Genomic DNA, 20,573 nt, shown 5'->3' with positions numbered 1-20,573 from the left:
AAATTTCTTGCTAGCCTATAGGACGTTATTAAGAGGATTAGGGGTTAGAGACACTTGTTTTTTTTCATGTAGTAAAGCTTTTTTTCTGTAGGAAGTATTTACAATTTCTATATCCAGTTTGTTTAATCATTATTTCAATTTGTCATCTCCCTTTTCCTTTTCCAACTTCCTTTGGTGATTTTATATGTAGGACTGTATTTTGCAAGTATGCCAGTTGTTAACATGCTGATAGGGAAAAACTGATGCTTCAGAAGTCTTCAAAGTGTTCATGATTTAGCAAAGTGGTATTACTGCATAGTTATTTTGGAAAATACCCACTTAAACAAGACATGAAAACAAAATATGGATTTGCATTAAAAACAGTTTCTAGTGCTTTGAACCAACAGGTTTTTTTACTTGTTTTACTTAGTGATCCAGACTGTCTTTACCCATTCTGTTCTGGTAAAAATAGATAGCTTCCCTCCAAATCACTGTTTTTAGTGGCTTAAATTCTTTGCTTTCACCTGTACTTCATGCAGAAGTTGTAAAGCAGTTGCAATTACTATAACTGTGTGTTGCAGCATTTCTTCTGCTTTGACTAGATCTAATTTATACATTGTTCAAAGAATAATAAATAAGAGTAATGTGGTCAAGGAAGACATTGGACTTAAGGGAACAAATCCTTTTCGTGAATAGAGGACCGAAGGTGACTGAGATTTAAAGCCCACTGAAATTGACCATAGACATTTTTTTGGGTTTAGGAACATACACTAACAGCTGCTTCTTACTTGCTTTATCCAGGGAAAGCCTTTATATAGATGTGTTTATAGCGGTATTGACTGTGGTACCTTTTGCTTTTCTGAATTTGAATTTCACAGTGCACAGCCATTTCAAGATAAGCATTCTTAAATTATAAAAATTAACATGTACATTAAAGTATATTTTATGCCACAAATTCAAAAATTGTCTTTGCGACACCCGTAAACAGTTGCCACTTTGCTTACAGTATAAAGTGGCAGGTTTGTATCAGAATGTCATAGTATTTTACACATCAGAAGTTGATTTAGAAATAAATTCCTTCACGGAGTTAGAGAAAAGCTGTGTTCCCTCTCTTGTGTTGTTTTTTACATAGGGCTCGCTATACATCAGTTTATTGAGAATGATGGGGCAAAACAGTGCTCTTAAGAAATTAGTTTTGGTATATCATGCCTGTTGAAAATTTCATTGTTTTGGAAGGATGAGAATAAATATTGCATAAGAATCTAGAAAAAATAACTTTTTCCCAGACTTACTGAGACAGGAAGAAACAAGTGGGACTGGATCTGGGATGTATGGCATTGAAGTCTGAAAGAGAAGGCATTTGGTCTTCTGGGAGAGAAGCTTTATGATACCAAGAAAAGGAAGAGAATGCAGAGGATCTGTATGTGGTGTAATTAGCAGACTAACCTAGCCTTATTGATAAGGTGCTTTATGGAGCTACCAATGAAACCTTCAGGTGTGGTATCCTCAGTGCTGTGATAGAAAATGTCTCTTTCCATAGAGGAAGTTCAGTGGTTCCCATTTTGCTGACGTGTGAATTTAAATATCTTTCTGAATAGAGACTATCATGTTCTTGTAAGCAAATATGTACTGTTGAATTCTATTCATCTTATTTGTCCTCAAATGTATTTACAAGGTACATGCATGGATTCTAAGAGCTTTAGTTTTAAAGTCTAGTTAATACACATAGCAGTACATAACTGATTTTTAGAATTCCACGTCTCTTGTATAAATAATGGTCTAAATGCATGTTGAAAAGTTGTATTTTATGCCTGCGGTGTAGCTGCTTACATGTTAAATTTGGTCATCTGATTGGGTTGTTTTATGTTAATTCAGAAAACTTCTGCTAGACTTGAGAAATTGGCTGTTTTGGCAGCACTGGTGCTTGTAGCATTTGAGTAGCTAACATGCCCTACCTTTTTGCATATTGTGAAAAAACTACTTGTGGAGTTTCTGTACAACTCTTTTGGATTTAAAAGTAAAATAGTAATTTATTCATCCAAAACTGTATGCCAGTGCAAAGCAAAACCAGTAATTCTCGGATTTTCAGGTACCTTACGAGATAAGTTACAGACAGACATCTGTAAAGGTTTTAGCTCTTACATGTGGAAAAAAAAAAGTTGCCAAGCTTTACGTTTTATGGGATGCTTGAAGTCTTTTATGTCCAGATGTATATCATATTTTCATGGAAGATGTGGAAAAAGATGTTTTCAGGATGCAACTGAAAATATATTTACACCTTTATTTTTAGGTGGGAGGAGGGAAAATAAAGTCAGGAGCAGTCTGAAATGACTGTCTTGTGTACACTCTTAAAAATAACAATTCCATAATTCTATTTTTTTTTTTGTGAATTTGTGTCATACTAACTTTTTGTTTATTTGCAACTGCATTCTAAAAATTAACTTATTTGTTAACCAGATTCCAGGGAAATTAAAGTTTGCCCTATGAATTTGTCAGTCTCTCCCTAATAACTTCTGAACCCGCTGTCCGTTTTCCAGCTTCAGTTGGATGCTAGTGTTGGATGCTTCCAGGGGATTATCCAATTGATACTCTCACTGCAGGAAAAACAGAAGACCTCGGCTCTTACCAGATGTTGGCCAGCCAGTGTGCATTAGTTACCAGTGAATTCTTACATCTGAATGAACCAAGTACTGTCTTCTGTAATTCTTGGGAACTTGGCCGTATTGTAATTCTATGAGAGGGTTATGGGTGATTTGGAAGTACCTAAGGATACTGCACGTAAAAGATCCGTGAGGGTACTCACAATAAGTAAACGATACTTAGGAAGTCTGAAGGGATTCTAACTGTATAGTTAAAAAGGTGTAAAGATGTAGGTAGGACTTCAGTCTTTAGAATAATTGAGGGAATAGTAGAATGTAAAATATCATCCACCAGAATGTAAGCTATTAATTTTGCGGTTTTCAGAACACCTTGCTTATACTGGGATTTTTTCAAACCATTATATATTCAAATTGGATAACAATAACTAGTGTAGCTGAAACTAACGGGTACTTGGGAGCTTAATGAATCTTAATTCATACACCTTGCAAAAACAATATGCAAAACTTCTTTTTTTTTAATGAAGAGTTCAGTCATTTAGTGGGTATTATTCCAAAAGGTCATAAGAATTACAGTCACGTATTTACCATATCAGATTAAATTACAATATATGGTAAACCATCTTAAAAATTAACAATCCATCATATGGTGCATCCCATCTAAGACTAAACATAGTCATGGAGATATAATTTGGTTTCTGATCCATGAAAAGCAGACAGTCAGCAAGGAGCTTGGAAAGCATGTTACTGCTAAATTTGTGTAATGAAGTTAATGGATAGCTGAATATTTGGGGGACAATTTAAGTATTTTGTGCATTACTTGATGGATGTAAAATCTAGGAATTTCTTCTATTATCATCTTTTAATATTTAAGAAGATTTGTGTTTCTGTGATCATGTTGGAATATAAAGAAAGGTGTGTGTGTGAATATACATGCCTAGTAAGCTTAGATGTTTGCAAGGGAGGAGAGGCTTATTACTGTTTTGAATTTGGACATTTTGTAAATCCAGTTTTTAATCTAAACTGTGTTGTCACCTAAGGGACGTGCTGGTTTTTAAAGAAGAAAAATGATACGCATGGGTCTATTGAAAAAAGCCCATGATTGATATTCAGACTGTATGCTTGTGTGTTTGGATTCTCTGATATTAATTATTTTCTGTTTTAGTTGTTTTTCTGTGTTCAAAAGTACAATCTGTCCATTTTAAATGTCTCAATTTCTCAGTATGTGAGCAACCATCTCTTCTGTGCTTTACTCCTCCCTAAAACTGGAATATTTGGACCTTCCAGTTCCCCAGCAAAAACATGTTGATTGTCAGTCTATTTTGAGGATGATGAGAGAAAAACAGGAAGGATTCAATAACATGAGCGAGTTCATGTGCAGAGGAGGGTTGATACGACTCTAGCTGTATTTTCTAGGTGGTACTTAGGGACGTGGTTTAGTGGGTGATACTGGTGGTAGGGGGATGCTTGGACCAGATGATCTTGGAGGGCTTTTCCAACCTTAATGATTCTGTGATTCTAAAAATTGAAACCACTATATCTGAAAGGCCATTAGACTTCTTCCTCAAGAAGTTTGGGAATGGAGTTCATCTGACCAACTGTTGATGTTTGCATTTGAGCTAAATATTTTATCTTCCTTATGGCAAGACTGAACCCCATCTAAAATACATGCTTTTCAAGCCCCTATTGGGAAAACAGTAATATTTAGATCTACCACGTCCTAAGTGTTGCTTTGTATCAACATAAGTCATCTACTGAGTCAAGGGACTGCTAACAGTACCTGCCACTAAATTAAACTTAATTTTTTTTTTCTGGTATACTTTAACTGATACTGGAACCCTACACAAAAAGTTCCAAGTGTATTTTTCAAAACTGACAATTATTTTAAATTTAAATGAACAAACTGTAAAATATTACTTGAGTATCGCTGTTATCCAAAGTTCACAAAGCACACAACAGCTGTGTTCCACCAAGAGCTGAATTCACTTCGGTTAGAGTCTTTATTTATGAACAGAACATGTCTGATTTGCATCTTTATTTTTAGGCTTTCATGTTCTAAGTCTTACACAGATAGGAAAACTGTATGTCACAGCTTTGCTTCTGTAGAAAGGTAGGTGATAGTGCTGTTACGAGCTATGTAATGGATTAGTAAGGCGTATGCTTTCTTCGCAAACAGGGAATGGGGTATAAAATTACAGGGGTCCAACCAAGAAGAGTGAGAGAATACATGAATTTGTTTGCTGTAATGTGCTATATGAGAAACAGTGAGAACAATCTTCAGGTAAACTGAAAAGTGTTTTACTGCAGGTAGTGTATGCGGTAACGTTGAAAAGATCCTGTTGGCTTACAGTCTGGTGAACTATTTCCACCTCCCATCCCTGCTGCTAAAACCAAAGACTCTTTAGATGATCATGTTGCTGACATGTCAAACACAGAAAGCGCTTTTATTTCCTTTGTGATTTCCAAAACAAGTCAGTTGAGGGGGAGGGGGATTTAAAAGTACGTTTTTGTTTCTCATATTCTTTAAACGTGTAATTTGATTATTTAGTAAATCTAGAGTCTGCAATGTTAGTATGTTACTAATATCGTGGCAGCTCCTTTGCTGATTTTACCTGATAAGCTAGCTTAGACTGAGTCTAAAAATGTGCACATACTGAAATAAAGGTGCAATTGCAGCATGTTACTTTAGTCTAGCTTTTGCTTTATTTTTTTTTCCTTTTTCTTTTTTTCTTTATTGCAGAAGGCAGTCTGTTTGCTAGCAGAACTGGCACATAGTGAGACTTAGCATTTGAATATCCACTGTTCAGTGGCTTTATTGTTAGTGCATATGCTGTCTAAACTCAAAGATAGCGTGAATTAATATACCTGTGTGAAAACCATGCCCTTGTTTCAAGTGGTAGATACAATTTCAGGATGACCTAAATTAGTTCACAGCTGATTTAAAAAACAAAACAGAAAGTTGTTCTTCTGAACTTGTTTAGTTGCAATGTGTGGCTCAGATAATGTAGGATAGGAAAAGTGCTTTGACTTTGTAATCGTAGAAAACATTAAGTCTGCATGTGCTATTTCAAGATGATTTCTCTCTTTGTTTATATTTTTAATAAAACTATGTAACTTCGGGATTGGGAAATTGCCCGGTCATCATAAGTTTAAATAAATAAGAGATATTTCATCTTACTGTTGCTCCAAATTATTAAGTTTTTAGATGTCCTGTTTCATAAGTCCTTCCATTTAAGAACCCTTTCAATAAAAATAGTAAAAAATTAAGAATGAGACTTAAAAATGGGTTCAAAAGTGTGTGTATAATGCATTTAAATTCAAATTAATATATTAATAATATAAAGCTGTTTTATTTTATATTTGTATATATAAAATATATAAGTATATACTATGTATGTGTATATATATATATATATATTATATATTTACATCAGAATGAAAGACATGAGATTCCTGGCAAAGGAATAGCAACTCATGATAACTGAGAAAGGCTGACCAGTCAGTTTTCAGGAAGTGTTGAATGGTGTACAAGAATAGCCCCAGAATAAAGAGAGAATATTATCAAAGTTTTGATGCTTTTATAAGCCCTACAGGACACTGGGGAGATCCTTTTGGTTTTGTGATAACAACAATCACAACTCTGATCCACCAGTTCTGCTTTTGTGGAATCATGATTTAAAGAAGTTGTGTGGTAAATGTTTTGTTGGAAGACTTGCATCACTCAATAGGTATGCTTTTCAAATGTAGCCGGCTCTTTGGGGTATGAATTACATCTGTACACAGGCTGTATTGCTTTTTCCCTGAGAAGAACAACTTTCCTTTCTCCACAGTGCTGATAGAAAGTTGTGGTGTGCACCTCAAAAATACCAAATCTGTGGTAGTATTTGTATAAATTATCAGCACCTTTTAATGTGCTATGATATGCTTTGATACAAAATAAGTTTCTTAATTTCAAGTGCCTGTTTTTCAAAGGAAAGAAAATTGTCTTGCATGTTGGAACGTCTAGTAGAGTAAGTTTAGAAAAAAATGGGAAGGCATAAGATACTGAAAATACCCACTGATGTCTTTGTGAGACCTCTCAATTATTTTTCAATGGTCTTGGGAATCTGGAGAGGCCCCAGTTGACTAGAAGCTGGCAGATGTTGTCCCAGTTTTCAAGACAAGCAGGAAAGAAGATCCTGGTAATCACAAGCCTGTCAGTCTCACTTCAGTGCCTGTTAAAATTATGGAGAACATTATTCCGGGAGTTATTGAAAAACACTTGAAAGACAACATAGTAATTGGTCACAGCCAGCACAGCTTCGTGAGGGGAAAGTCCTGTTTAACGAACCTCTTTTCCTTTTAGGATGAGGTTACCCATCTAGTTGACCAAGGGAAGCCAGTTGATGTAATCTTTTTGGAATTCAGCAGAGTTTTTGGTACAGTTTCTGACAGCATCCTTCTGGACAAAATGCCCAGCATACGGCTAGACAAGTGCATAATATGATGGGTGAATAACCAGTTTGTTGTGTTAATGCTCCAGATGCGTTGTTTTTGTAACATCCCATGTTAAGACTGAGGTTTTAATTTTGCAGAAGTTTGGGGGGATTTTTCTGGCAATTTTAGTGCCTTTATTAATAAGTAACTTCAAGAAAAAGGTTATTCAGGTTGGAGGCAGAAAGTTATAACACTCCAGTCTTTTAGAACACGAGTTTCCTAACTCGCTTTATTTACTTTGTAATATAAAGTGCCCTGGATCTGTTAGCTTAAATAATTTTATGTAGGGATGTTTACTTAAATCAAAATTTAGAAGGTTTCTACTGAAAGAAACTTTCTACTGAAGTTTGTTTATGAATTTTTATGTGGAGAACTGTGATAGTTATTATTTCGTATGGATATAAATTGTTTAAATAATGTTCCCAGTTGTTAGTTTTCCAGATCGAATAAAGAAGCATGCCAGAGACTTGCTAACATTTTTGGACTTCAGTCTGCAGGAAGCCTATGAGGCAAAGAGACATGAGTTCTACCTTGAGCTGCAAAGAAAGGAGGAGGAGATGAGACAACACTTTGTGCAGAGAGTGAAGGAGAAAGAAACAATATTGAAAGAAGCAGAGCAACAAGTAAGCATGCCTATCTGCCTCAAGTTTGTTTGCTGTGATTTGTTCTTAGCAAAATCACTAGTTGATCTTCATAATTTTATAATATTTAGGTGGCAGTAATACTTAAAATCAAAAGTAGGTTGGTTACACAGATTAGATTAGCAGATTGCCACTTATTTGCTAGTCTAATCAGTCTCTTTTGGGGTGAGAGAACTTACGATCTGTAAGTTTTGGTGGATAGCTGGGACCAAGTCAGTAGAGTAGGAAGAAATACGATGACGTAAAAGAGTGATGAATATAATGGTTATGTGTATCAGTACAGTAGGTGCTTTGCAGGCATAGGTGCTGGAAGAATAGGCTGCATACTGGGGCCTCTAAAAATCACATTTTGGCAATTCACAGTGGTTAACCGTGGCCTAGTCACTATTGTGCCATGCAATTGCAATTTTTTTCTACATTGTGGTAGAAATGAGTTTCATGGTGAGGTTTTAAGCAGAGAAGAGTATCATAACAGCTGTCGTCTGAGTGTTAAAATACAATAGTAAATTGATAAATTGTGGTAGATTTTGGAATGTTTTGAAAATAGGGGCAAGTGTCTTATTTAGTGCTTTGGAAGATACTAATCAATTTATGTACCTTACTTTGGGTGTAAGGTCAGTGTGTTGGTAATCTAAATGTATGCTTTATGGAATCATTTCACTGTAAAACCAAGATCTCAGGAAAAAAATCACATGGGTTGTTTTTCATCTCAAGTAGTAGGGCATGTGTGCTTGCATGACCTCCAGGTTGAGTTACTTAATATATTCTTGACCTGCACGTTGAGAGGTTTGAAAGCGTTTGTTTGTTTTGTTTTTAAATCTGCTTCCAATTACCTTAAGAGATTTAGCGGGGAATGAAAAAATTTATATTACAACTTCTAGATCCCTGTCTAATGTCAAATACCTGGGATTTGTGAATGTGGAACATTTCTTGAATATGTTATTGAAGATGTAGCTCTGTCAAACTGCACCAGCAAAACAGGATCTTCTGATCTACTTTCTGCCAGACTCTGTCGTGGTCATATGTATTTATATTCAAACAGTGGTTTAATTGAAATTGGAAATCTGTTTGTTTATTAATGTTCTTTTCCGTACCTCAGTCTCCCAGCAAAGATGCAGCACTTCTTTGCAAGATGTTCAGATGCACATTTTAAATACGAGGAGCATTTTGTTTTCTAAACCTGCTAAATCCCCTGTGCTCCGGGTGGAGGAAAAGAATCAGGCTCAATCCTTCTGAGTACGAGGCTATCCAGTTGGAATAATATTTGGCTGTGTTCCAAATAGGCACAGCTAGGTCTTAAACATTGTCTGTGATAACCTTTCGTATTTTCCCTTGTATGCTTTCTACCACGCAGTTTCTGTGAGCTCTGCGTGCTGCCATTGAATTATGGATATTAGTTTTCCCAGTTCCTGATGCGAGAAAGTGATAATGCAGTCACTTCTAAAGAACGTTTGTCGTATACTCTCGCTGCTTGCTCTCCCAGAAGCATGTATGTGTGTATGGAAGTGAAAGAAAAACAGGAGTTTCTGTTGTACCTGAGATTGCTTTCATGTCCTTCATTTAGAAGAAACTTGTAGCGACAACGTGCAGCATCACTGCTCCTGAGTGCTAGAACTAAGCTTAGGACTGCTTAGGACCTTATGTTTGCTGTGGGGAAAGCTAACTCCATCCCAGCCAGACCCGGTACAGCAATGCATCTGATTAACTGTTGTAATTAAATAAATAACGAAAGGATACATACACACATACGTTTATAAAATCTGACAGCTCTGCTATATAGGATAGGCAAACTGATACATTTATAGTATTAGTTATAGTTATTTCTTAGTTCCTTCTTTGCTCAAGATGGAAATAAATCTCCCTGCTTTTTGTACCAGAATATCTTAGCTTAGGCTGAGTTACACCACTTCTATATTTATGTAATTTAGGGGCAAAAACGTTGTACTTCAGCAGGCACTACAGTTCACTTGAGTCTGCAGCTGTGCATGTAGATTGTAAATGTTCAATCTATTCAGCTGGATCGGAGATATGACACAATTGAAATCCAGGGGTATTTTGGTAGGGTTACAGTTTTCAGCCATATCAGCATCTTGATCCAGCTGGTCACAAGGATACCAAAGCAGGATTTTAGGTGAGTGTGGGGGGTAGATGGGGGGTGAGGAAGTGAGGCATGCAGCACCCTTTGGTTATCATGCACAGCTACACAGTATATTTAAGCTGATCCAGTACATCCCAAGTGTAGGATCCATTAACACATCAAAAGAACAAAGAGTTATTGCTGCAGAAAAGCAGTTAACTGCTGACAGCTCACAAGTAACTCTCCCAGCTAGACTTATCGTGTGTGTACATATTAATATATACATGCAATTAATACACATTTTAAAATACATACCTGCGTAACTAAAGCATGTATGGTTTCTTGTCCATCTGGTTATAGGGAAGCAGATTTTGCCTGACCCATCCTCATTTAATAATTTTGTTGATGATTGTTTCCTATCTAAAGAACTCCTTATTTTTGATCTAATAAAGGTATATCTCATAGTAAATCTAACACTTAGTGCATTTCGTGGTTTTCACCCCTTACTTTGTATGCAGTCACTTGGAATCCAGGAGAACAATCTGATATGAATATTATTCTTCTGGATTGTTGATTTTTAGTCTTCTTAGTTTCGGGAAAGAACTGCAATTTTGTGTGATTTTCAGTGCAAGCTGAGGTAGCTTTTATTGTTTAATTGCTGTGCATTTGTTTTGTGATAGCCCCACCTTGTGCTACGAATTCGAAATGCATTTTTTGTGCTTTCTTTAAATAGATACAGACTAAATTTGATCATCTTATGCTAATGCATCAAGAAGAGAAACTGAAATTAGAGAGGAAGAAAAAAGCTCTAGAAGATGACATGGCTATGTTTAATAAGAAGAAAGCTAATGCTGAATTACTCCAAACACAAGCATTTGTCTCTACTCCTGTTGTTAGTCTGAAGAGAGACAAGGACCGCAAAAAGTAAGTGCTGATGCTAGTCATCAGAAATGGCAATAAAAAATGCTTTACGTTTCACTTTTATAACACGACTTTTAGTAATCTTTTAGAAAAGATACAAGTGTTATGCGCTAAGAAGATAGAAGTGTGTAAAATACTATCATGCTTGGATCTCTGGCTCTAAGATTAACATTTAGAGTAATTGCTGTATATTCTATGAGTTTTCTTTTTTTTTTCTTTCCCCCCATTAAGGGAACAAGGTTTTCGACTTGAACTCCTGTGCTTTGATATCAGAAATGAAGAAACTGTGAATGTTCACGAACAGAGCGAGAGGGAGAAGTTAGGGAGAGAAATTTCACCCAGGGAATTCCAGAAATAGTATTTGATCGCAGCGCTCAGGTTTTGAATGTAGCATATGTTAGTTTTATGAAGCTGTCCAATTGCTGTTGTCCCATAACGCTAGATGTGTCTTCCTATTGCAGACTTCTGAGAGGAGAGCTTGATAAAATTGGCTGTAAAATTACACCAAGTGCGGAGTATGACCTGATGCACATCTCACTTTCAGAGCGTATTGATGTTTCTTCCCTCTCCACCAAAAAATAAAAGCTTGAACAAATTGAAATTTTAGAAAGACATTTGAAGGTAGTCTCCAGAACAACATGCTCATCTTCATAAATAGACATTAAATAAAGTAACAAAAACAAGAGATGTTGTCAGTTAATTTATTATTTTTTGATCCTGATAGGTTACAACTTTACTGCAGATAAAATTGGGTTGGTTAATGTCTTGTTGCAGTTGAAAGCAGATTTTATTGTACACAAGTCATGCATAACTGTTAGATTATGAAAAACTTCAGAAGCTACATAGAAGCACCTACTGCCACAAATATCAACAGGACAGCTTTGGGATTTTTGGGATGTCTGCTAGCAGCCTGCTTTTGGTTTTGCCCCCCCACCCCCACTTTTTTCTAATTTTGAGTAATATTACTAAGTTGTTACTAAGTTCCTTTTCCTAGACTCCTTTTTCATAGAATCATAGAAGGGCTTGGGTGGGTTGGAAAGAATCTTAAAGATAACCTTTTTCCACCCCCCTGCCATGGGCAGGGACACCTCCCACCAGACCAGGCTGCCCAAAGCCCCATCCAGCCTGGCCTTGAGCACCTCCAGGGATGGGGCAGCCACAGCTTCTCTGGGCAGCCTGTGCCAGGGCCTCACCACCCTGAGTGAGGAATTTCCTCCTAACATCTAATCTAAATCTCCCCTCTTTTAGTTTAAAACCATTCCCCCTTGTCCTGTCATTATGTGCCTGAGCGAAAAGATGCTCTTCATCTTTTTTATAAGCCCCATTGAAGTAATGAAAAGGTGCAATGAGGTCTCCCTGGAGCCTTCTCATCTTCAGGCTGAACACCCCCAGCTCTCTCAGCATGTCTTCATAGGAGAAAATGGAGTTATATATGAAAGTGGAATGATTGGTAACATAAGTCAATATGTGTACTGTTGCGATTAACTCTCAAGTTGAGAAGATTTCCAGATTTGTTTTCTCTGTTTTAGCTTTATTTCTTCAGAGGATGGTAGAGTTCATATGCTTGGTTTTGTTTTTCAGTTCTGGCTTTATGTAATGCTGCTGATAGAAGAAGCAATACTGATAATTTCTCTTGAGGAAGCTATGATTCACAGCGTGCTTTTGGAGGTGGAGGAGTTGCAGTTTCTTAATAAAGGAATTGGAGAATCTCGTTGCCACAGGTTACAAGAGAATTTTTAAACATGATCCACACGCATACAGTGTGGCAATTACTGTCAATGTCACTGTGGACTTTATAGGATGTGTCTGCCTCGATGTGCACTTACTTTACGTACGTGGCCAACCTGCATTCATTTTAAGTGCGTTGTACCAAAGAAAATGCGCATGCCATGAAGAGTTCCATTCATAATATGAATGCTGTATTACAAAAGTATTCAGTGAATATATCTACTATAACCTTTCTAAAGAATTATTTTCTAAAGAATTATTATTTCATAAGGTTTGGTAGATCAGTCTACTAAATATTATTTAATACAACTGCTGACATAGCGCAACCATTTACTGATTTTGCTGACTGGTTTATTTATAGGCTTTTATGTACAAGCACTGTCCTATTTTTCCGATATAACCTTTGTAATCAAAACTTACTGAGATATTTTTGCAATGCTGCACTGTTGCACGATATTTTATCTGACATTACTAACAATTTGGAAAGTACCTACAACTTCTTGTTGCTTGTGACTGGTGCTCAGTTACAGCAGAGATGAAACTTTACAAAAACAACTTCAAGAGCTTCAGGTTAAAACAAGTTTCAAATGTTTTTGTATTTTCAGTAGTTACAACTCATCGGAAACGTTCTCTAAGAGGTGACATTCTCTGAAGGTGTTTTGTATGACTTCTAAAAAATGAAGTGCTAAGTTGATAGAAATAAAATACTTTGCTTAAGCGCTTGTGTTGTTTATCTTCCTCTCCCTCCCTTGTTATTAAAACTGAGGAGTCGGATTCCACATTCATCTGGAAAAGCATAAATGTATTGCATCTGTTTAAAGTACCTTAAGTCATTTATCGATTGGAAGAACTAGGTGAGTGTGAATGCTGTGTTGGAAAGGCAGTATGACTTGCCATATACCACTGTACTTTAGACCAGGATTTGTCTATTTTATTCACAGAGTGTTGCCCATAAGATGGTTTTTCTTCAGTTCCATAGCAATGGGAAGGAATATATGGTATGTAAACCCTTAATTGGCCAGGAAAGGCTCAAACAGCTAATTCAGTCAGTTCCACAGCCAAAGCAGCCTGTAACATAGGAGGGAAAGGTTAAGAGGAACTAAGCCAGCATCTGACACTTCTTTCGTGAGAAGAAAACTGGCCGTGCGTTTGTTGCCTGATCGCTCCTTCCTGAGCAAATTTAGCATGATGACAGATTGTACTTTTTGTTTGGTTTTGTGCCACTGACTTGGCCGCTTGCGTCTGTCTGATTAGAAGCACGTCTCTTCATGAGCATTGCAAAACTGCATCGAAAGGTGGACTTAGCTGGCTGAAATGGGGCCCCTTAGCTGGGGACGAAGTTGGAGATGGTTAAGCAGTTTGCCCTCACTAGCTCTGCGCCTGGCCAGTACTGGAGGATATGCTGTGCTGTGACGGCTGGGAACTCTGAGTGATGCTGTATGATACCACACCGTGGTCAGGATTGGTTTATACTGGCGTGCACGTGTTAGCTTGGGGGGTCCACGTGGGCCCTGCAGGACTCGGCAGCAAAACAGAAGTGGTGCAGGCACCTGCACGGGGCTCTGCAACAGGAGAGAGATGGAGTTTGTTAGTTCAGTTGTAGCACAGGATGATCTGAGAGCTAATGGAGTTTTTTTTTTTTTCCTGAGATCCATTGAAGCTGTGGAGTGTCATCTGTAGGTGCAGGAAAGTCCATAATCATTTTACGTAAGTTACCCTGAAGATTAGATACCAGATAAGCATGCAAGTGCACATGACAACCTGACGGTCAAATGGAGTTCAAGGAATTACAAAGGAACAGCTAGCAGTATCTCCTGAAAAAGGAGAATAGTGGTAGTAAATAATAAAAATAAAAAAATGTTTCACTATAGCTTGTGTTAGCTATGTGCTTTTTAATTGAACACTTCTGAGATGTTCATCTTGCAGATGAAATGCTTTCAAGACCTTAATAAAAGGCCTCTATTGTTACGGATTCTGTAGTGGCTACTCTGACATCTGTTCCCTTGCAAAACCTTTTCCTTTTTTGATCCTTTCGACATATCTATGGTGTATTTGTTCTTAACTATATCTTTAAATAACTACTATGAAAAGACAGGCAGGACGCATTAATGTTTTTATCTTAATCTTCTGCTAACAGGGTAGCATTGCCAACATATTTGATGACAGAAACGTTTCGAGTCGTGCTGTGGAAATAGAAATATACAGCTCTTCCAAAATTAAGCATGCCGTGGACTTTACTGGATCATTCTAAATTATGGAAACAAGAACCTTTTCCATAATAGTAGCAACATCATTTCTGTATAGAAAGGACAATAAAAGAAAAATGACTGCTTTTCAAGACCATTGTGGAAGACTTACACAGTTCACATTCAGTCAATCACTGCAGAAAATAATTTAGTGTAATTCAGCCAGGCAAATTACCCATTAGGATTTGTATAAGGTACTGAGGCATCTGTCTCTGCTTATTTTCCTGTATATGTTTTTTAATCCAGACCCTTCTATCAAAGTAGCAAAGTGCTGCAAGGTAGAGATGCTTTCAGGATTTTAAACCAGAAAAAGGGATTCAGCACTATTTTCACTAGGGTGCGCTCGAAGGACGCGGCTTCCATTTTTGTCAGCTATGACTAGCAAATTAAGCATGTACTTAACCAGAGAGGATTAAAGTGCTGAAAATAAGCATTTTCTGGTGTGTTTTATAATCTTGTAACTTCGTTTTGATACATTTACTATGACCTCTATTTTGTGTAGCTAGAGACAAAGCAAGCATTGAACTAAGGTCCGGGAATGCTGAGTTCTGCTCCTGGATCTTCGGGATTTCCCTCAAGTGTCAAAGGTATTTTAATTCACCCCAGTCACATCTTAGCCTTCAGTTGTGTGTATGTTTATATATATATATATATTTTTTTTTTTCTGTGTGTGTGTGTGTGGGGGGGGGCTTATTTTCTACATGTTCCTGATTTGAAAGCTTTCTGTTGTACCAAAGCATTTACAAATTGCTGAAGATCCCGGTTGTTTTAATTGCTCAGACTGTCATCCCCTATGTCATCTGCACAGCTAGAAAAGCCCAAGCTGTGTCCCGTCGCTGTCACAGAAGATATTTAAGGGTGATTGGGACTAGGACTAGTCAGCATGGATTCACAAAGGGGAAATCATGCTTGACTGGCCTGACAGCCTTCTACAACAAAATCAGTGGGCGAAGTAAGAGCTGTGAGTGTTATTTATTTCAGCTTCAGCAAGCCTTTCAGTGCTGTCTCCCATAACATCCTTGTAGGTAACCTGATGAAGTACGTATTAAAGTGGATTGAAAAGAGTGGTCCCCAGGATTTGAGATCCCTGATCAATATGAAGAGACCACTGTAGTATGTAATGCTTGGTCTCGATGCCTGCTGGCAACTTCTGTGTTCCCTTGTGTTGGCAGTAGGAAAGCCTTATCCCCCCGTCAGTCTGCATGCTTTCGGAGGGGCTGATGCTTTCCATCAAGAAGAGACTGAGCGGGTTCCTGGTCACATAGTGTTTCTCGTGATTTTTTAGAACTTGAAGTCCTGCACTTCTGCGGCTCCGAGAGTTTCGGCTTCTGGTGGTGTTGTGAGAGGGAATCATAAATCTCCTGTTTATCAGCTAGAACTTTGGCAGGCTGGCAGAAGGCTATCCCCATAGCTCAGGAACAGGTAGGTATGCATTCTGAAGCAGTCACAGAACCACAGAAAGGTTTGGGTTGGGAGGGACCTCAAAGATCACCCAGTTCCAACCCCCTGCCGTGGGCAGGGATGCCTTCCCCACAGAATCAGTGTAATTACGGCAGTTCTGTGCTCCTGAGGAATTGGATCTGCAGTCTTCGGGACTTGGCAGCGCAGAGGTTCTTGCTTTTCTGGGGAAACATGATGGTCCCGGTGCAGGTTGGGAGAACCAGCTGAGCTGTCCTGATGGGGTGTGCGAACAGCTGGAGAGGTGAGAAATGCCGAACTATGTCACGACCTCCTCTCCAGTGCGTGTTAGCCCCCCGTCATTCTGTTAAACGCTCGTCTGGCTTACAAACCCCAGCGAGGGATTCTTACTAGCTGCCATCTAGAAACGCAGCAGGCGAGACTGATGGACTGTACTGAGGAATACGAAACACAGATGCTGTTTTATGGCCGTGTTCACAGGCGATGAATGACATCCAAGCTTTGCCCCACGGTCAAATCATTCTATACCCCTAATAATTTAAAATGTACAAATGCACAATGCAAATGTATATATGTGAGAAATAACTTCACTGCCTGTCTGGATGGAGTTTGAGATTGGCGTGTTTGTTTTGCTTCTGAAGTTACAGAAGCTTTTTTGCTAATATTAGCTTCTCAGGGGAAAAAAAAAATCATGGGCAAGTCAGAGTATTTCTGAGTGCTTCTCAATCTTTGATACATTTATTTGCACAAAATATATTCAAAAGTGGGAAGGTACTACTTACATTTACAGATAGAAGATGAAACCCACAGTGGATAGGGCTTCGATTTTTAAGCATAATTAGTTTTTTTTTTTAATTATTATTATCACATTTGCACACCCTCAATGTAAACAAGCCACAGAAATAAATCCATCATAGCTTTTATGCTGTTTTTTATGCTGTTGCTTCTAGATTTCCCAGTCACTTAGGTTTGAGAGGTGCTAAAGTACAAGTTTAATGTCTCCAAAACTGTACTGGAACTCCTGGAGCATCGTGGTCTATGGTGTGGGCCTGAAGCATCTGTGTCTGTCCTCACTGGAGAAGACTGCCACTGACTTGTATGTAATTTATCCTGAATTGTTGGTCCATCTTGCTGCCATTTTCCAGCTTTATTTAGGTGATTAAGTATGCATTGATCCTGAAAGAAAAAAATGACCAAGTTTAAGTTAATGTCACGTTTTGCGCATGCTACAATACGGATGCAATTGTTCATACTAAATGCAACTATTTCAGCAGGAGATGAGAAAGACATACCTCAGTGTTTCCTGGCCTGGTGGACAAGTTCCTTATCTGAAAGGTGAGGAATTTTAAATCCTTGCTCCAAGTTAGGCAGTGCAAAGAGCTGGCTTTAAAATTCTTCACACTGATTTTTTTTGTGAATGTGTTTCCTCTAGTTCCTCACAAAGCAGGGTTTTCTTAGGTTGCTGATTGAAGGTGCTGTTTGGGAGGACACGTGTTCTTGTGACTGCTGTGAGGCTTGGGAGTCACCAGGACAAAAATAAGTCCTGTGAACAAACTGCACCCCGAATTCCCCCTGCTGGGAAGGCTGCACATCACAGAATTGTAGAATCACCGAGGTTGGAAAAGACCTTCAAGATCACCAAGTCCAATAATCAACATGACCTACCAAGTCCCACTGCTTAACCGTGTCCCTTAGTGCCATGTCCCCACGTCTCTTAAATACCTCCAGGAAGGGGGACTCCACCACCTCCCCGGGCAGCCTGTTCTAACGCTTGACCACTCTCTCCATGAAGAAATTCTTCCCAGTATCCAATCTAAACCTCCGATGGCATCCTGTGACCCAGGGGCACCGCTGGCAGAGGAGGAGGAGCGGTTCCAAAGGCGTGCAGCTCCCTCGTAAGTCTGGCTCTGGCCTGGGTTCATTACCTGAAAACAACCTTAGGGAAAATGTGAGACGTACCAAGACTCTTTGGGATGCTACAATTCAGGAAGCCAAATTTTAAAGATTATCAGCAAAATCAGTGCTCTGTTATTAATCCTGGCATACAAGGAAATATTATCCTAATACTCTGGTGGGGCTGGAAACAGCTCAGTTTATGAATCCAGTTGCTGGAAATATGATCACAGAAACTACAAAGCATAATAACCTGTGGGCACTGCTGCTAATGTTCCTGTAAGCGAGATGTAACTGTGGTAGATGAAACAGTAGATTTCCCCAATAAGGCCTTTCATGCCAGTAATATGTTTTGAATACGTGGCACTTTGCCTTTGAGGTCAGGAGTGATCCTCAAGAGTTTTAGTGGATGATATAATGGAGTGTGCGTGTTGACAGAGCTTATTGTATCAATAAATAAAGGTACTGCATTGCAAGCTGTGAATGAACAGTGGCTGCAAACAGTTGGGTCAGGTTGCTGTCAGTATAAGCATGCCAGTAAAAGAATTACAGCCCAGTATGCCCATTGTTAAAAACCACGTTTTAAAATTTGCCTTGACTGGGTGTTTAAAAAAAACAACATAGAATCCTGTGTTCTTCTTTAAAAAAGATTTGCAGCTTTAAAAAATTATAAAATGCACTAAAATAAAAGTCGTTTCTGAGGACATCACACCTGAAGCAGTACATTCACTGCTCCCTGACAGAGAGGACCTCCATGCAGAAGTGTTAGTTTCAGTTTTTAGAAACTGCCTTGTGCAGCTTGGGAGACTGTGGATGGATGGGTGAGTTTGACTTGGTAGTGCCCTAAAACATTACTAAAGCATTTTTCAAATAAAACATTTTGAGGTAGCTGCTCAGAGAAAAAAAAAAAGGGGGGGGGGGGGGGGGGAGAGAGACCAGAGATGGTGTTTTTGGAAACACCACAACTCTTTGCATGAAAGACCATTTGCATGAAAGACCATTTTTAAAGAATACTACAATTTTCTGGGAAATTAAAAAGGAAAGATACATTGTGGTTGTTCTCAATCGTGTATTTAATACATTTTTAAATTTATTTCTTCTCTCTGTATTTTAAAGCCCATTTTAGTCGATTTTATACAAGTTGCCAGAGAGGGGTGCTAAATAACCATGCTTTAAAGACTGCCAGCTTCTGGAGCTCTGTCCTGCTGTAAGCCAAAAATGATGTTTAAGTGTAAAAACCGAACCCACAGGCAAAGAAAAGCTGTGTGAATCTCACTTTATAGAGAGAGGAAAAAAGAAAAAAAAAAAAAGGACTGTCAGGATTTTATTTCCCAGAAGCAAGTGGGATGGAAAATCCCTGTGCAATCCGAAGTCCATGTAAGATCATAATTGCACAAAGAATTCAGCAACACATAATGTGAAAGGCTACATCATGAGGTCTTTGGTTTGAGAAACCCAAAGGGCACAGAGCAGCCAGAAAAGGTGAAGATGAGAGCCTTTGGGGAAGGCATGGCACGGCAGGATCTCGACCTTCCAAATGTGACGAGTTTCATACAGTGTGTTTTAAAACCTAGATCTTCAAGAGGGAAGACTTTTGAGATTTTTCTGTCTTAGCTGTCAAATATGAGAGGTTTGTTGCTGTTGTTTTTATTTAGACCAGTGTATTTTCATATCGTGCACGTTTTATTTTAATACCAGACGTAACAGCACATCCTTCCTCTTCCAAGTTAACTACTTGCTCAGTAAATCTCCTTGTGATGATTCTCAGCCTCAAAAATCTAAAAATGTGCCTTACCTAAGTGTGAAGGAATGTTCTTTAGTAATATATTCAGTGGTTTACATCATAAAACATTCTTTGAAGTAAAAACTCCACAGCTGATGGCTCTGTCCTCTTGCACTTACTGTCAACACCAGAGCAGGAGGATGCGCTGGCTCTGCCAGGCACTGTGCAGATGCTCACTGCTTCCTCCTGCGATATTCTGTAATGTTTTCTCAGGCCAGGTGTGAAAGGTAGAGGTTAGAGGTGCAGATGTAACCAAGTAAGACAACACATACATCAGAAGACTCCCTCCTTAGGAGAAAGAAGTCCCTGGGATTTCCGATGTGACGACTTCTTGTAGGGCCGGAGGAGTGATGTCTGGTCCTCTTTAGGGTGGGCATAGGATGGGAGCAGTCCCTCTAAAGCAAATGGTAGGGACAGTGGAAGAAATAACTCCTCGCCAGCTGTTGCAGGAGGAGAGACTTCCCCGCTGACATCTAATTTACCTGGAGAGGAACAAACTACCTGCTGGCAATTTCCTACAGTTTCCTTATGGGAAAGAGCTTCGTATTTCAGTCAAATAAAGCACAAAATGATTCTTAGCAATGTGAAGGTGTTTTCTTCTCCTTTCTGAACAAACCCCAGTGAAATAAAACAGTGAATTCTATTTCATTCTGCACAGTTGTTCCTCTGGGTGTGACAAAATGCTTTGTGCTGGGGCTCGAGTAGGTCGGCACGTTCTTGCTCTGACACCGGCGGCCTCCTGACGCTCTGGGACCAGCGATGTCCAAATAACAGCAGTCCCAGGGGCAGCAGGGGACTGTGGCAGGAGGATGG

The 20,573-nt window shown here is 38.6% G+C and overlaps 1 protein-coding gene and 1 long non-coding RNA gene across 7 annotated transcripts in view; both read left to right on the top strand.

Moving 5' to 3' along the window:
- Positions 1 to 13,132, top strand: part of SEPTIN10 (septin 10) — a 29,454-nt gene extending 16,322 nt beyond the window's left edge. For 2 of the 6 annotated variants that reach the window (XM_080583426.1, XM_080583425.1), the window contains exons 7-9: positions 7,543 to 7,675; positions 10,504 to 10,694; positions 10,923 to 11,129. In XM_080583426.1, the coding sequence (XP_080439552.1) occupies positions 7,543 to 7,675; positions 10,504 to 10,694; positions 10,923 to 11,049 (451 nt within the window). In that variant the 3' untranslated portion in view covers positions 11,050 to 11,129. Of the gene's footprint in view, positions 1 to 7,542; positions 7,676 to 10,503; positions 10,695 to 10,922; positions 11,131 to 11,152; positions 12,232 to 12,272 lie in introns of those variants that run through there. The other 4 variants (XM_080583424.1, XM_080583422.1, XM_080583423.1 and 1 more) reach the window with 4 other exon arrangements.
- A 265-nt stretch (positions 13,133 to 13,397) lies between these two features.
- Positions 13,398 to 20,338, top strand: LOC308191238. The gene is made up of 3 exons (XR_013947837.1): positions 13,398 to 13,417; positions 14,557 to 18,786; positions 18,958 to 20,338. It is a non-coding gene; the product is annotated as an uncharacterized lncRNA (long non-coding RNA).
- Positions 20,339 to 20,573: the final 235 nt, after the last annotated feature.

The sequence above is a fragment of the Anser brachyrhynchus genome (assembly GCF_964034855.1).
Source record: "Anser brachyrhynchus genome assembly, chromosome: 1".
NCBI lineage: Eukaryota > Metazoa > Chordata > Aves > Anseriformes > Anatidae > Anser > Anser brachyrhynchus.
This window is presented reverse-complemented; position numbering and strand designations above follow the sequence as displayed.